General features: G+C 41.6%; 1 protein-coding gene and 1 long non-coding RNA gene across 4 annotated transcripts; both read left to right on the top strand.

Annotated features, from left to right (window-relative positions):
• Positions 1 to 108: 108 nt before the first annotated feature.
• Positions 109 to 10632, top strand: MAPRE1 (microtubule associated protein RP/EB family member 1). 3 transcript variants are annotated; one of them, XM_075768220.1, is made up of 7 exons: positions 109 to 237; positions 1074 to 1197; positions 4133 to 4278; positions 5417 to 5621; positions 6008 to 6117; positions 6791 to 6943; positions 7326 to 10632. In XM_075768220.1, exons 2-7 carry the CDS (start codon positions 1077 to 1079, stop codon positions 7380 to 7382), a joined length of 792 nt encoding a protein of 263 aa, XP_075624335.1. In that variant the 5' UTR covers positions 109 to 237; positions 1074 to 1076; the 3' UTR covers positions 7383 to 10632. The 3 variants fall into 3 exon arrangements, with proteins under 3 accessions (XP_075624335.1, XP_075624337.1, XP_075624336.1); XM_075768222.1 differs by having other exon boundaries at positions 171 to 233; XM_075768221.1 differs by lacking the exon at positions 109 to 237 and adding an exon at positions 583 to 816.
• Positions 10633 to 11063: 431 nt separating this feature from the next.
• Positions 11064 to 14925, top strand: LOC142604076 (uncharacterized). Its single transcript, XR_012837968.1, has 5 exons — positions 11064 to 11233; positions 12273 to 12584; positions 12700 to 12852; positions 14048 to 14303; positions 14724 to 14925. It is a non-coding gene; the product is annotated as an uncharacterized LOC142604076 (long non-coding RNA).
• The last annotated feature ends 579 nt before the right edge of the window (positions 14926 to 15504 follow it).

The following is a 15504-nucleotide window of genomic DNA, read 5'->3' as shown; positions in this document are numbered from 1 at the left end:
GCCGCGGGCGGGGTGGGCGGAGCCGCGCCATAGCAACGCGGTGGGTTTCTCCGCCCCCTAGCAACCGCATGCCCCCCTCCCTGCGCGGCTCGCTCAGTCCCGCACCGACGAGCGGCGCTCGCTACAACCGTCGTGACGTACGAGTGACGCGAGCGCGTAGCGTGCGAGTGACGTGGTCCCGGGCAGGGCGGGCGGGGCCGGTTTGAACGCGGAGGAGACGGGGCGAGAGCGGGGCAGGTAACGGGCCGGGCCGCGGCGCTGAGGCGGCGGCGGGGGCACCGGCGGCAGGCGGGCGGGCGGGGAGGCGGGCCCGGGCTCGGGGAGCGGCCGGGCCGGGCCGGGCGGGGCGGGCTGGTGCCCGGCGGGCTGTGAGGAGACCGGCGTGAGGCCTGCAGGGCCGGGCCGCGCCTGCCCCGGGCGCGCCCCTCCGCGGGTGCGGGATGCCGCGGAGCCCCGCGGCGGGAGGCGGCGGCGGAACGGAGCGGAGCGGAGCGCCCGCTGTGGCGGTGGGAGGAAGGCGCGGCGGTGGCGGGGGAGGGGGGTGCGGGCCGGGCCGTGCCGTGCCCCGCCCGCGGCGGGGGCGTGCGGCGCGGCCGGCCCTGCCCGGCGGCAGCTGCACCGGGGCTCTGCGGCCGGGCAGCGAGAGCGGCGGCTCCGCTTTGTGCCGGCGGGGCTGGGCGGGGACCGGCCGCTCGGTATTTCTCCCTGGAGAGATACCGTGGTCGACCAGGAAGTATTCCTGCCGTGCTCGGTTGGCGTGGATGAGAGGGATGAATAACTTGCCGCAGCTGTGATTCCTTTCATCAGAGTTTCCATGTGAGTGCCTTGGTGTTAATTTTTCCTCAAAAGGCACGAATCCGTGTCCTTCCCAGTTGTGATGAAATAAAGCTCTCCCAGCTGTTAGCAGCGGCAGCTTCTTTGCTTTTCCTGTGCATCACGTTCCGCTCGGCTGTTGTGTCGTGAAGGCGCAAAGGGAAGCGCTTCCACCTGCAGCCCAGTGAGCGTGTCTTAATGCAAGTGATGAAAACGGCATTAACGCTTTTGGTACTTACGCCTTTGGTTCTGTCTTTCAGAAAATGGCAGTTAATGTGTATTCTACTTCAGTGACTAGCGATAACTTGAGTCGACATGACATGCTCGCGTGGATCAATGAGTCTCTGCAGCTGACGCTGACAAAGATTGAACAGCTATGCTCAGGTAAGGGGGCTCAGCGTGAGGGAAGTTCCAAATTTGATGTGCACCCTAGTTCTGTAGAGGTACAACTGCACCGTGGGAACCGTCTGTGCTGGTCCTCTATAGCAACGCTGTTGGCCAAATTCTTGGTATGAAGAGATTCATGGTCAGTGTTGTAACCTGGTTATGGTTAGAGTTTTATTGAAATTGTTGTTAATAATGTAAGCATAATGAAAAGACATATTCTTCTGCCTCACTGCAGCCTAGAAGAATGGAGGTTAATGTGAAAAAAAGACTTCGGAGAGGGTGTTTTCCAATGAGGAATTAAGCATTTAGTCTTGATGGATAGAGTAAGTTGTACAAATGTAGTAACAAGTGTAAACAAATATGATTTCTTATGGAAGAGAACTACTGGGAGATTTGGGAGGTGCCTGAAAGATTGCTGATGGGCAGAAGGAGCAGCGTGAGGAAGGCATACTGGTGACGCTTCACCTTCAGAACTTTGTAACTCCTTATGGTAAAGGAGCCTGTCGCTCTGTGTCACCCCAGCTTGCTTTGGCTTGAGCTGACTTTAGCAAAGCTGAATCTCGGATAGAGTTGTAGGCAGAAAAGGGGAAGTGATTGTGGTACAGAAATGGAGTCAAGTGTCGTCATAGGCAGGAGTGTGTGTGTGGGAGGAGGCTTGTAGAGGCGAATAAAAGATAATAGTTTATGGAGTAAAAGCTGAAAAAAACCCAAGGCTAAAAATGCAGCCTAGGTAAAAGATGGTGATTTGGACAGCTGCAATAGGCAGGTGAAAGCGACTTGGTGAAAAGTAGAAGTGCAGCTTGTGCAATCACTTTGAGATAAGGTGTTGCTCACAGAATGAGATGTGGAAATTGGAAGTGGAATAAAAGGAGGAAGAAATTTAAAATAAGTTTGGGACTGTCAATGCAACCTGTGGGTGAGTCTGTGGAAGAAACATTGACAAAGATTACAGAGAAGCAGGGAACTTAAAATAGACATCTGACGGGTATTTGTAGTGGCTTTTGTCTAGTGAGATGATGGAGAAAAACTGTAAGGGTGAAGGAACTAAAGATCTACAACCACAGAAGTAAGGAAAATGATAAACACTGTCTGCTTTTAGATAGGCAGGTTAACCTGTTGTGTGCAGCATTGATTTATACGGCTGAGAAGTTTTGCTTAAAATTGGTGTGGTCTTGAATGCTGCGAGAGCTCTGTCTCAAGAAGTGAGGATAATTAGTGCCTGCTCTGCAGAATTTCAGCTCACCTGTTTTCAGGAAAAGGCTGAGACCTGTTGATGTGGTATGTGCTGAGTAATGTCCCTTTCCCGTGTCTGCAAAAATACTTCATGCCTCTGCAGGTATGGAAGTGGCTTTCGCTGTCTGTCATAGTCATGTGAAAGCAGAAGTTTCCAAGCTTGCTTTGCTACCTTTGGCAAGGGCAGTAGTGACAGCAACAGTTTGAGGTTGCATAAATGCACAAAAGACGACCTTTGGCTTATGTTGCAATCTCTTTCCTTTTTTTTTTAAATCATGTGTATTGCTCGGACTGCCAATAGTTAGCAAAACGCTGATTTCTGGCAAGTCATCTATTTTTGATCTGGGCATTGCAGCTCTTCAGCAAGTTGGAGATCAAACAGCAAGATTTTGTGGCTGTTTTTTTTTCATTTGCGCCAGTGGACGAGCAGCAGTCTTCTAGTAGCAGGTGAAAGTGGGACCCCCAAAGATCTGCAAAATATCTTGACAGGAAGTGAATAATATAAGACTTTGTTACCTGTGGCTGAGATGAATAGACTGAATAAGCTGAAGGAGGGTTGATTTAGATTAGATGTTAGAAAGAAATTCTTTACTGTTAGAGTGGTGAGGCACTGGCACAGGTTGCCCAGAGAGGTTGTGGATGCCCCATCCCTGGAAGTGTTTAAGACCAGGTTGGATGAGGCTTTGGGCAACGTGGTCTAGTGGAGGGTGTCCCTGCTGGCGGCAGGGGGGTTGGAACTAGATGATCTTTGAGGTCACTTCCAACCCAAACCATTCTAAGACTAGTTTAAGGCAACACCATAATGTGTTATTTCTTGGCCTCTAGTTATCTCACAAAAGCTTGTTGTGTAGCTGTTTGTGTTAGGTTAAGGTTGCCATTACTCTCCATTGATATTGGTGGGGGGAATAATGCTCAGAATGTTGTATTTGTGTTTTCACTGGCAGACAGTTGCATATCATCACTGCAGAGTGAGGATATAGTTTAAAAATATCTTTTTTTCTTTTAAATGGGTGTGTATATTCTGCAAAAGGTAATTTTTTGGAGGTGGTTGTGTACTCTTTGTGGCTGAACTGAATCCCTCTTTTGCTCTTATTACAGTAAGAGCTGAATTGAAGGACACGAAGGATTTAAAATTAATAGAAAGAAATGCTGTCTCATTTAAATTCTTTGATTAAGGCAGCTTAATTTGGCCTCTTACCTTTGAGGGCACCTTGAATTGCATATAGGTTCTGTTTGTAGCAAGTAAATGTATCACTATTTTCATAGTAATTAAATACAACTTTTAGAATAATTATTTTTCTAGTTTAGTTCTGTCAGTGTTGATAAGAGTAGCTTCTGTGCCTGTTGGACACATGTAACATCTCAGGCTTGTACTGATACCCATGAAGAAAGGAAAGTCAAACTACTCATTGGATTTTTTTTTTTCTCTTGAAATTATGGAGGTAATATTGCTCTTCATAAGAGTTCAAGTCATGAACCCAAAAGTTTGGTTCTGTAGCTCACTTGAGCTTATTTATGGCCATGCTGCACCAAAACAGGACACTGAAGGTTCCTGTTTTCTTGCTTTTGTTGCCTTTAAGGGATTGTGTAGCTGAGGAATGAGTCAGGTCAGTTTGCTGATCTGACTAAAAAGTAACTTACGTAGGCTAGTGAGTGGACTTGATTCATCGTAGGATTTGTATTCTTTTTCTTTTGGCAGGTGCTGCATACTGTCAGTTTATGGACATGCTCTTCCCAGGTTCTGTAGCGCTCAAGAAAGTGAAGTTTCAAGCAAAATTGGAACATGAGTACATTCAAAACTTCAAAGTCCTACAAGCAGGTTTTAAACGAATGGGTGTTGACAAAGTAAGCTGGGTTGTAACTGGTTCTCTGTGCTCTTAATGTCGAAGGAAATGGAATGTACTTTCAGATTTAGAGCTGAAAAAATCTGGGAACAGGGTTTGCTTTTGGTCCGTAAATCACAAAACTCTTGGTTTTGGTTTGCACTGGGGTCCTCACTTGATTTAGGACAATATCAGCTTTACTCCTGCTGAGGTTAGGTTTCCAGTTCTTAATGATGAGATGAACTTTTCCGCTTTAATTCTGTGCAACTTATGTAGCACAGAGTAATACTGAAATTTCTGTGAGATAAGGTTTACTTGAACTTCCTGTTTGAACCATCTTTGTACCAGATATGTTCCTGTAACCTACTGGTATAGTAGTCCTAAGGATTTCAAATTCCTCTTTACAAGCATAAGTAATTTTAAGCTAGTGAAAATGAGATCTGCGAAAAAGACCTTTTTCAGATTGAATTATAGTTATGCTTATGAAAGGGTGTTTTATCTAGGTAATAATTGCTGACAGCATGTTTGGTATGATGCAGAACACTTCTGTGTTAAAGCTTTTTCCTGTCTTTAAGACGGCGTCTCAGTCCGTGTTGGCTAGCAGCTTCAGCACACCATCGGTCTTCTGCTTGGGGAAAGCAGCTTGGGCAGCCAAATGCCAAATGATCACGTAATGACAATGGCTCCTGCTGGGTCATGGACTCTCAGCTTATGGCCTACAGACAAGACTTCACAATTTGCTGCATCTTTTTAATAATCTTCACTTACACTCCTCATTCTAAAGAAACTGTAATTGTAATCTACTAAAAAGTCGATGTTTAGATCTTGTTGTATGTGTTAGCAGTCTATGAAACTGGTCAGCAGTTCAGATTCATGAAACCTAGCACTGGATGAGCCAGCTTCAAATTTACAGAAAGAAGTTTTTTGTTGAAACTTGGTGTAGCAGAAACCTTGCTGCAGAATTATTTAAAATTATTTGGACCCTCACAATGAAAGCATAATTTGTTTTTAGTTCCAATTATTAGCAACAATCCTATTATTTGACAGTTATGTTCAAGGATGATTTTCTCTAGACTGGACAAAGATAAAACTTCATATAAAAAGAGAGGGAGAGGTTCTTTACCCTTAATAAGAGTTTGACTTTTTTTTTTCCCCTCCAGATAATTCCTGTGGACAAACTAGTGAAAGGAAAATTTCAGGACAACTTTGAATTTGTTCAATGGTTCAAAAAATTTTTTGATGCAAACTATGATGGGAAGGAGTATGATCCTGTTGCTGCCCGACAAGGCCAAGAGACAGTAGCACCAAACCTTGTTGCTCCAGTTGTGAACAAACCCAAGAAATCTCTCAGTTCTAGCAGTGCAGGTAGAGAAAATAGTTAAAAGATTATCTAGATCATTAAAAACTCTGGGGAAAATAAGACTGGGTTGCTATTTAAAATCAGTGTATGAAATTACAGTATTTTGCATCTTGTTTCAGAGATGCTAAGCTTCAAACACTGAGTCATCCTGTAGTATCCGGTTATCTGGAAACTACAGAAAGAATAATCCTCTCTAAAAGAGAAAAGTCAAAGGATTGGTGCCAACACATGCCAAAAAAAAAAAGGACACGTTGCATGGAGTCAAGAAGAAGGAAGGAACATATTTTCAAATTCTTACATGCATGCCTAAGCATGTTTGGAAGGGGGATAGTACTGTTATAGGAGGAAGAAAGATGTTCTGAGAGGAACTAACACTGAATTAATCTTGCAGCCCCACAGAGGCCCATTGTTACACAGCGGACCGCAGCAACTCCGAAAGCTGGTACTGGAATGGTCAAAAAGGCTGCAGGAGACGATGAATCAGCAGGATTGATTGAGCAGGTGCGTTGACCAAAATTGCCTCTTTATAGATTTATGTGCAGATTTTTTTTTTTAATAGCATGAAATGACTGGTCAGACAAATGGAAGAAAAAGATCCAGATCTAGTAAGCTCATTTCAAATCACTTAATCGGAAGCCTTCATTATAATGGTCTTGCTCTCCTGATAGGAGCAAAACCCCTTCAGTGGTACATGAGTATCTAGACATTTAAACCTAGTATGTGCCATATCACACATAGCATTGTTTTTAAGTATTTCCACAGCTGTGTTGCAGCTATCACAGCATTCCAACTGAGCTATGAGCAGCTGCTACTTCACTGAAATACTGAATGTAGTACAACTAAAACTGCCATCAGTGTGAGAGTTGTCTTGAAAAAATGTGTTAGCAAAGAAAACTGCAGGCAGTTAGCGCTTTACCTATTTCATGTAATAAACCTTTAGAATTTCCCAGCGTATTGCATGTGTTGGGCTGGGTGTTTGTTATGGTAATAATATTACATATTGATAAATAGACCTTTTCCTTCCCTCACAGTCCCCCCTTCCCCCCATCTTCATTACTTCTTAAGTGCTTTGCATGTTAACACCCTTCTGAGAACTTTGGGGCTCCTGCCTTTTGAATCGATACTACTGAATTCTCTCTTCAGTGGATAAATTATTATTGACACTCTTTGGCAGATCAATGTATTGAAACTTACTGTTGAAGATCTGGAGAAAGAGAGAGACTTCTACTTTGGCAAATTGAGAAACATTGAATTGATCTGCCAGGAGAATGAAGGGGAGAATGATCCAGTGTTGCAGAGGATTGTGGAAATTCTTTATGCCACAGATGTAAGTAATCTGGTATAAATTGTATTGCATAGTTCCTCCCTCCTCTTGTAATTGGAAGCTGGTTTGCTTTCCAGGGCTCCCTCTATTTCTAGTTTGGTTTTTTTTTTTTTTTTCCTTTAGGTTTATGGCCTAGCTTTTTCCTGTAATAAAGGAACAGATATCATAATTATAGTCAGGCAGCAAACAAGGTTAGCCTTTCATGAAGAGTTTCTAATGAATAGATCAGATGAGGAAAATAACTCGTAAGCTATCTTGACACTGTAAAAGGTGACTTAAGGGTATCTATCCTAAGTAAAAGGCTGGGGGGAAAAAGCATACATAGTAGCCAGGAACTGGTTTGACATTAGATTTTCATTAAAGCACTTGTTTTCTTTCCCTTCAGGAAGGCTTTGTGATACCTGACGAAGGAGCACCGCAGGAGGAACAAGAAGAGTATTAACAGACCACATACTGTACCAGCAGAGCAGCAACATCAGAATTCTTTGCCCCAGATCATGTGCTTAACTGTAAAATACTCCACTTTATTCTTAGAGGACTCACTGGTTTCTTTTCATAAGCAAAAAAAGTACCTCTTCTTAAAGTGCACTTTGCGGAAGTTTCACTTTTTACAGTGGGTTTGAGTTAGGAGCTCTTTCTCACTTTGTAGCAGAGCAGTATTCACATCTAGGTGGTATATTTAGGGAGCAAGAGGCTGAATATTTGGAACTTGTTGCAGAATGGTTTGCTGGTAAAACACTGGTTTGTGGGAAGACTCTTTTTGTATCTAAGGTGGTGTGTAGTAGAGAAATTAAAGACTCTGACTCACAGAAAGATTGAGTTAATGTGAAATTGCAGCACAGAAATTATAATAAAATGCCTTAAGAGTATTTAAAATACGCTTCCATATGCCAAATTGAAGTAATGTGACAGGAGATTTTATGTGCTTCATATTGGGGTAGACGCTTGTTTAACTCCATTCACTGCTGTCTGAGAGGCCTTGCATGGCAATCTCACTTTGTCAGCAAGTGCTCAAAAGGGGCTATTAAAACAAAACGCCATTCCTATGTAAAGCTGCTTACTAAGTGATTAGTTCTCGATGAAATAGGCCTTAACGTTGCCTGTCACAAGATTAGAGGGAGTATGAACAGCTGAGACACATAAATTACCTTGAAGAGTGCTAAAGGCTTTTTCTATGACATTGTGGCTAATGACTTTGCCAAAATGTACTGTGTTTTCTGTAAGAAAAACAAAAACCAAACAACAACAAAAAAAACCCACAAAGGGCATCCAGTCTTACTGCCTAAAATGTTCTTCAGAAGTAATTTTCCTTCCTGGCTCTTGTTTCTGGTTGTCCTGTTCCTCTTTATTTTTGTTGGTATACTTTTTGGTTTCTCACTTGTTCTTTTCTCTTGCAAATCCCAAGGAATGCTGATCAAATCCAATAGTTGTAACAGGACTTGCACTGTGCAACTATCTTAGAATGAAAATGAATTGAGCACATGAGGATGATGATTTTTCTGTCTATTTTCTTTCTTTTTTTTTAATCTTTCAAACCAGGGCATGTCTAATAATAATACTTGCCAGTTCAGTAGTCTTCTGGGGTAAAAACTAAAAGATGCTGGCTAACAGAGCTAATGTTATTGCAGAAAATACAGTACTGAGACTAACTTAAATATTAATATTTAAAGTACTTTCCTTAACTGTCCTTTTTTTGCTATCATACCCCTCATTCCTGTTGTGTTTGGCAAGATCCTGCAAGACTTCTGATCCCCCTTCACTACTGAGATTGATCAGTCCTGTTGTGCTTGTATTCATTTGTTTCTGGTGGTAGCTTGTCCTAAAATGTGTGTAGGAGAGCATTTTATGGTAATTGTTGTGTAGTGCATGAATCTTTGTGAAATTCAGAGAAAAACCCAAATTCAGTGAATGCCAAAAATGCAAGTATCTAGCCATTGTTTAAAATTGCAGTGGTGCTATTTCTCTTGTGGCCTTTTAGACTTTTGTTGCCCTAAAACTCCATTTTACTGAGAAACCATATTTGACTTGGATTTTTCTTGACAGGGTTTTTCTATTTTGAGCAGTTTCTAAATAAAGTTCTGTATTTCAAGAGTGTCATGTCTACTGGAGTCTCTCATGCTTTCAGATACGATTAGGCAAAGCTAAAGTTCGTGATGGTTTTCATGATGAAGCTTGCAGGACCTGGAATATCAGCTTTCATTCTCCAGTCCTAGTTATAGTCATTGCTCATTTGAGCAGCAGTAACGTTGAAACTTTCCTTGAAGTGTGCTGGGGGAAACCATTGCTTGAATTTTGGGGGTTTTTTTTGTTTTGTTTTCTTCCCCCTTCCACAAGTGGATGATATGTGAGTGTATTGTCGGCTTCCTCCTTCTAAGGTTGTGAAAATGGGGCTGTATATGAAGAGCATGACTTCCAGTATGCTTAAAGTGTTTTAAAACTGCTAAAACGCTGGTTATTAGTTATAAACAAGATGTTAGTTGCATGTCAGCAGTCTATGAGCAGATTGGCTGTAAACTTAGTTGATTTGTTTCATTTGAAGTGTGCTTCATAGATGAGCTTAAATGTTACTGTCACACATGTGTGCTCAGACCACCGTCTTCACTGCTTATGTGATGTATCTAACCTTGAAATTGGAAGTGTTACCTGCAGGCCTTCTCTGTCATGCTGGAGAACACCCTCCCTGCCCCCAAAGTGCTCTCTGGATGCCTTATTCTAAAGAACAGGCGTTGCTGGCGTTGCCTGCTGGTATTGCAAAACTGGGGTTGGGCTACAGAAGTGCAGACGTAGAGTGGGGGTTTTGATGCACATAAAATCTTCTTCACCGTTACTTACTTGCTTTGAGGTTGGAAGCATATTTGTTTCGACTCTAAATATTCTGTTATTCCAGTAACTCAAAGCAAAAGATGGCAATAGTACATGGCTGAATTTGAAGAGGACTTCTCGAGCGCCTGCTCTTTGCAGTCCAGTTGCGCAACTGGGACCTGGTTGCTTCGAGTCTCTTTTTAACAGGATTGCACGTGTGGAACTGTGAAGCACCCAGGTCATCGGATGGGTTGCATTAGGTTGGTTTTTATCTCTGTTAGCAAAGCAAGCAAATATCCTTTTATGCTAAGAGAATGATGAGTCAGAAATACTGCTAGTGCACCTTGTGAGACTGCTGAATGTGTGGACGTGCATTACAAAACTAAATTGAAACTGCAGTCTGGTAAGTCAAATGCTGCTAAGATTTCTAGTTGCTTACATCACTACTTTGCTACCAAGATGAGTTATAAATAGAATGGGGACAAACTCATGTAGTCAACTTATGACTGTTATGCATGTCCTGGCACAATCTGTTTTTTAATGTCCTTTTTGGGAAGAAAATAACAATAAGTCCAACTCAAACCCATAGACTTAACGTAGCTACTCTGTTACACTGGTACAGTATATGCTGTTAAATGCTCGCCTGCTGGAACAGCTCTGATAGCATCTGACCTTTCTTAGTATCTTAGTTTTATCAGATATTTGAAAAATTAACAGAATGGAAGAAGCAGAAGCTCACATCTCCTTTCTGTACCAACATGTCTTACTTGCAGGTGGACTTGTGGATGTTTTTTTAACTTTTATTGTTCAATTTTTAAAAAAATCCCTGGTTTGCAATGACAATTCTTACTGTAACTGTTAAAAGCCTTCAAATAAAGGCCAAGAACTTACTTGCTGTTGTATCATATCACTATTTAATGTGACTGCTTGAGCACTCGGTCATCTTGTAGCCTGTCTAGTCAAATGTCCATTCACAGGAACGTGCGTGTCCTTCAGGCGTGGGAGTTTCTCTTTCTTAGAACATTCTTCCAGGGATAAGGCTGGAATCCACTTCTCACAAGAGATATTTTTTTGCAAGTCAGTGTGTAAACCTAATGAGGACTGTACTGTAGATTTCAAGCTAGCCTGGTGGTACGCAGACCTCTCAATTTCTATGCTATGCAAGAAAAAGAGAGGATAATAATACGAGCTTAACATTTGGGCTCTTATTGCAGGGGCTGCAACAGCCCAGGTTGCTGGCAGAGATACAGGAACGTGCATTGGGGCACCTGCACTTTGTTAGCAGCACGGCTGAATAATTTACTCATCTTTTAATGCGGAGAAAGCAAGGAGAAACAAAGTCATTGCAGATCCACGTCCGGTTAATTGGAATATGAAATTGCAAGCAGTTTGGACGAGCGTATGCAATCCTGTGCTGATGGTGCTTAGAAATCAGGGAGCAAAAATGCAAACTGTGGTTTTGCTGAAAGGAGACCTGGATAAACCCCGTTGGTAAGTAAGATCTCCTGGGATGAGATTTTGTGCCTGTGACTGTTGGTTCCTCACAGAAATTGCGTTTGGATGGCTAATGGGCCTGGAATCAGAGGAAGGAAGGAAGGAATGGTGTTAAACAAATGGGACTAGAGAACATGAAAGGTATGGAAGTAGAAATTAGAGGAGGTTGCAGTTATAAAGGAACAAGATAAATGCATAGGAATAAAACCATGCTGTGAAGTGGTGCAGATAAAACTGCGAAGGAATCTGATGTGGGAGAACACTTTTAAGGAAAGGAAGAAAAAGTGAGGTATCCTATGGCTAAAGAGGAATAACAGGTGCACAAATACTGGCCAGGGAATGTGAGGTTAGGTAACAGTACTGCAGAAAAGGAACTAGTTTTGATACAGGCAAAGTCCTCCAAAGAAATGAAAAACAAAGGGGTTTTCTTTTTTGAGTAATACTTGTTAAATTGAAGGATCAGACTATCTGGAAGAAAATGGTGTTTTTGAGGATATGTGTACTTACACTGCCATTAAGAAAGACAATCTCTGTCTTCCAAGAAAATGTTTAGTTTTCCCTTTAATAGAGAAGGTACAAAGTTAAGTTTAACTCTTGAAATTTTCAGAGACCAAAAAGGAAGTTTCCAGAAGGCAAACCCAGCTTTGAAGGGGCAAAGGCCACTTTCTGTAAAAATTACTCCTCCCCCCCCCCCCCCCCCAACTGGTTGGCTTTTTGAACTATGGCCTTTAAATAATATATGTAATTTTAAAGATATTAATAACTAATTATATGTAGAAATATTTATCAAAACAATTAAAATATTTAATATGAAAAACATAATATGAAAATATTATACATAAATATGCAATGTGTGTGTATATATATATAAAAATACCTTTGGCTAACCTGTCAGAACTGTAGGAAACATGAACTGGTGAGTTTTTTTTTTTAAGTCTGCAAGATGTTTTGCAGACATTTTCCTCTTGAAAATAATTTTGTAAAATGGTCGTCTGTCAGTCTTCTCATAGTGCTCTGACTCTGATTTTGTCCCCAGGGGATGCGTAAGGATGAATGAACATTCAGGAGGCATTAAATCTCATGGGACGGCACGGATATAAATCTTGACATATTCAAAGATCCGTAGATTGATATTTATGAAGTGATGAGCAGATGAGGTTAAAGTGAGGGGACAGTGGACATGGGTCCACTTTCAAAATCTGAATACAAAACTATATTTAATCTTGGCTTTTCTCTCAAAGAAGGGTAGGGAATGGCAAAGAGGAGGAGCAGTCACCCTGGGAGCTGTGTCCCTGTGACCAGCGGATACACGGGGAGGTGAGAACAGATGAAACTCGTTGCTACAAGGGTGAGTAGCACCACAAGAAGTGACAACTGTCTTACTCTGTGCTGAAAGATGGGACGCAAAGAACTCCTGGTGGCAGCTGGTTTTTTGTTTGGTGTTTTGGTTTTTTTTTTTCCAGATAAGGCTGCTCTTTCTGAACCTCCCTAGAAATCCCAGTCACTGTAGATCCTTATTAAATACTTGGATGGATACGAAGAGCTTAAGAGCTCTCAGTTTCCTCATATGTAATAAAGGAATGAGCGATCTTCCTTCTTACTGCCTTATTACTAAGGTTAGTTCGAGTCATGTGGGCCTGGGAGGTTAAGCGCGTGGGTGATTAGCATGTGTAGGGCTAGGTACTGCCATGGCTGCTCTGATAGTATTATCTGAGTTGGCTAATCTTAAACTAGCTCGGGTGTGAGCTGCAGTCAAGGCATTGTCACGGCAAGCATGTTTGTGAGGTTACTTCCATTCATTTGAAATGTCAGGGTAGACACAGGCTGCTCTTGTTTAATGATCTCTTTATCTTCAAAAACAGCACAAGGTGAATGAGCAGCCATGATGCAGGTGAATAGAAAGAAAAAAAAATCTGCGTTCTCTAGTTCTGTTAAAACATAATTTGGATGGGCTTGATGAAACAGCTGAAATAGGCCACTCATTGCTTTCAAGATTCTTTGAAATTTTCGATTGCTGCTTTGGGTGTTTTACATTGCTTTGGTTTTTTAATGGATGAGTAAGTAGTCATAAGTTCACAAAAATATATTGAAATGAGTAGATGGTGTAAGCCCTGCCAGCCAAATGTACAGGATCAGGGAATGTTCTTGGCACCCTTATAGATGGGGAGAAGAGTTTTCTTCTGTACTAGAAGTTTCCTGCAATGCACTTTGGTCAGAAGTACATGTGTGCAGTTGTCCCGTCCGAGCAGGAAACATCCATGTTCACATAATCCTTCTGCAGAGGAAGTTTTGTTTTCAGGGCTGAGCAAACTGTTCAGAGGCTTTACTAGTTTCACCCTGTTGTGCTCTGGGCAAATGAGCCCCAAGAGTCTGCCGTAGCAGGAGAGCCATGGGGTTGATGCCCTCTCTATCCAGATAACTTCCTGTTAGCTGCACCACCATTATGAATTGAAACCTCTACTACTAAGGATGGGTTGAAATTTGTCACAAAGCATTATCAAAATTGGGGTTTAACACTTGCGTTATCCTAAATTTTTCCCCGCTAGCTCTGGTCTCATGGTGCTATTCTCTTTGAAGTGCAGTTACACTAGCAGGAGATGTTAGCTCAGTTACCTGGGAGGGTAAAGCTTTTCAAACAGAGGCCGTTTCTTATAGCAATACATAGTGTGTCAGAAATAGTAACCTTGTTGTTGTGTTCCAGTGTATTTGCTGTACTGCAACTCTTCCTCTACTTCTGCAGGACATAATTATAAGATTCTGTGTGCCATAGAAGCTCTGTGCCGTCCATTCTTGAATCATACTGTTTTTCAGCCTAGGAAACTTTCAGCCAGAGGTCAAAGACAGCCTTCCGGAGATACCTCCTGTGCCCAATGAGTGGACGATGTTATTTATGATCACTTAGAGTAAACAACAAACTGACTGGGAAGCATCTCTCAAAATATTTGATGAAAAGAGTTTCCTCACCTCCTAATTTATGATATGCTTTTTATGAAAAATGTACCTTCACGTCTTCCTTCAAACGTTCAATATTTAAAGGCAATAACATTCAGGCTAGAAATTTCAAACAGTAAGGCAAGATAACAGCTGCAACCTGTGATTCCCTTTTGATCAATTGAGGAAAGTTTTGATTTGTGAGTGGTATTCACAACACAATTTTAATACTTCAGACTTACGTAGTGGTTTGTTCTATGTGCAAAATCATTGTAGATACATGTGCAAACTGGAAAGCAGCATGTATAAATGGCCAATTTTAAAATAACTGCATACCATACCTGTCTGGGTGTATAATGGCTATGAACTGCACCATTTAGGCTTCCAATAAATCCATTTGCTGATTCGGAAACTGTAGAAATGTGCTGCAGGGTTCTTTTTTTGTTTCGCCTTTGATACAACACTATTACAGCATGCCATCTTTATGGTCTTTTTTTCTGAGTTATGAATTATCTGGTTGAGTCTAGGTCTCAATTTGCAATGCTTGTTTTCACAGGTTTGAATGAGTTCTGCATGGCAATGAAAGAAATTAGAGATAATACTAACAATAAAGACATTGGTGACATGTTATGAAGACTGACATTGACTGTGATGCTTCATAGCCTGGGTAATGACACTGTCCTCTGCAATGAAAGATGAGGGCTAAGGAGTAGCAATTGCAAAAATTGCAGAAGTAATTTCCTGATTTAAAAAAAAAAGGAAAGAAATCGAACATCATTTGTTACTGGTGGTAGGGCAGTGTTTATTTTCATAGATATCTTCCATAATTCTTGCTCTGTCAACACTACAGAACGTCAGATAATTAATTCTGCTCTCCCTTTGATACTGTGCAAATGAAATCACTGTCTGTCTTGCAAGAAGAGTATCTGGAGGATGTGCTACCCAAATTCAGAAGCAAGGATACCATCCTGGAAAGCAAATCACGCCTGTTCTCCAAAATGCCCAAGAAAGTAATCCTACTGTAAGGTATTTTTAAGGTGCAATCCTGCATTAACAACTGCTTGTATTTGTCTTCAACTTAAATGTTTCTCTTGTGAAAAGTGTCTACTCCTTAAGTATTCATTTTTTTCATCAAATAGAAAACATGAACATCCTCCCTGATGAAATTGGCTTAATAAACCAGTCTTTCATTTAACAATGTCTACTATAAAGTAATAGATGTGGGGATAAATGACTCTTTTAAATGGGCTCTCTTTTGGGTTTAATCAGTCTGGTTTGGCTTTTGTATGTAAAACCATTAATTTAGTGGATTGTGCCTGTTATGAAGGCAAACCAGG

Source organism: Balearica regulorum, chromosome 16, assembly GCF_011004875.1.
Source record: "Balearica regulorum gibbericeps isolate bBalReg1 chromosome 16, bBalReg1.pri, whole genome shotgun sequence".
Taxonomy (NCBI): domain Eukaryota; kingdom Metazoa; phylum Chordata; class Aves; order Gruiformes; family Gruidae; genus Balearica; species Balearica regulorum.
The sequence above is the reverse complement of the archived record's forward strand: the minus strand, read 5'-3'. Positions and strand labels throughout refer to the sequence as shown.

Coding starts and splice junctions, on each gene's coding strand:
- MAPRE1 (XM_075768220.1), top strand. CDS start 1,077: ATGGCAGTTAATGTGTATTCTACTTCAGTGACTAGCGATAACTTGAGT. Junction 1,198..4,132: donor GATTGAACAGCTATGCTCAG/GTAAGGGGGCTC, acceptor TTCTTTTGGCAG/GTGCTGCATACTGTCAGTTT. Junction 6,944..7,325: donor AAATTCTTTATGCCACAGAT/GTAAGTAATCTG, acceptor CTTTCCCTTCAG/GAAGGCTTTGTGATACCTGA.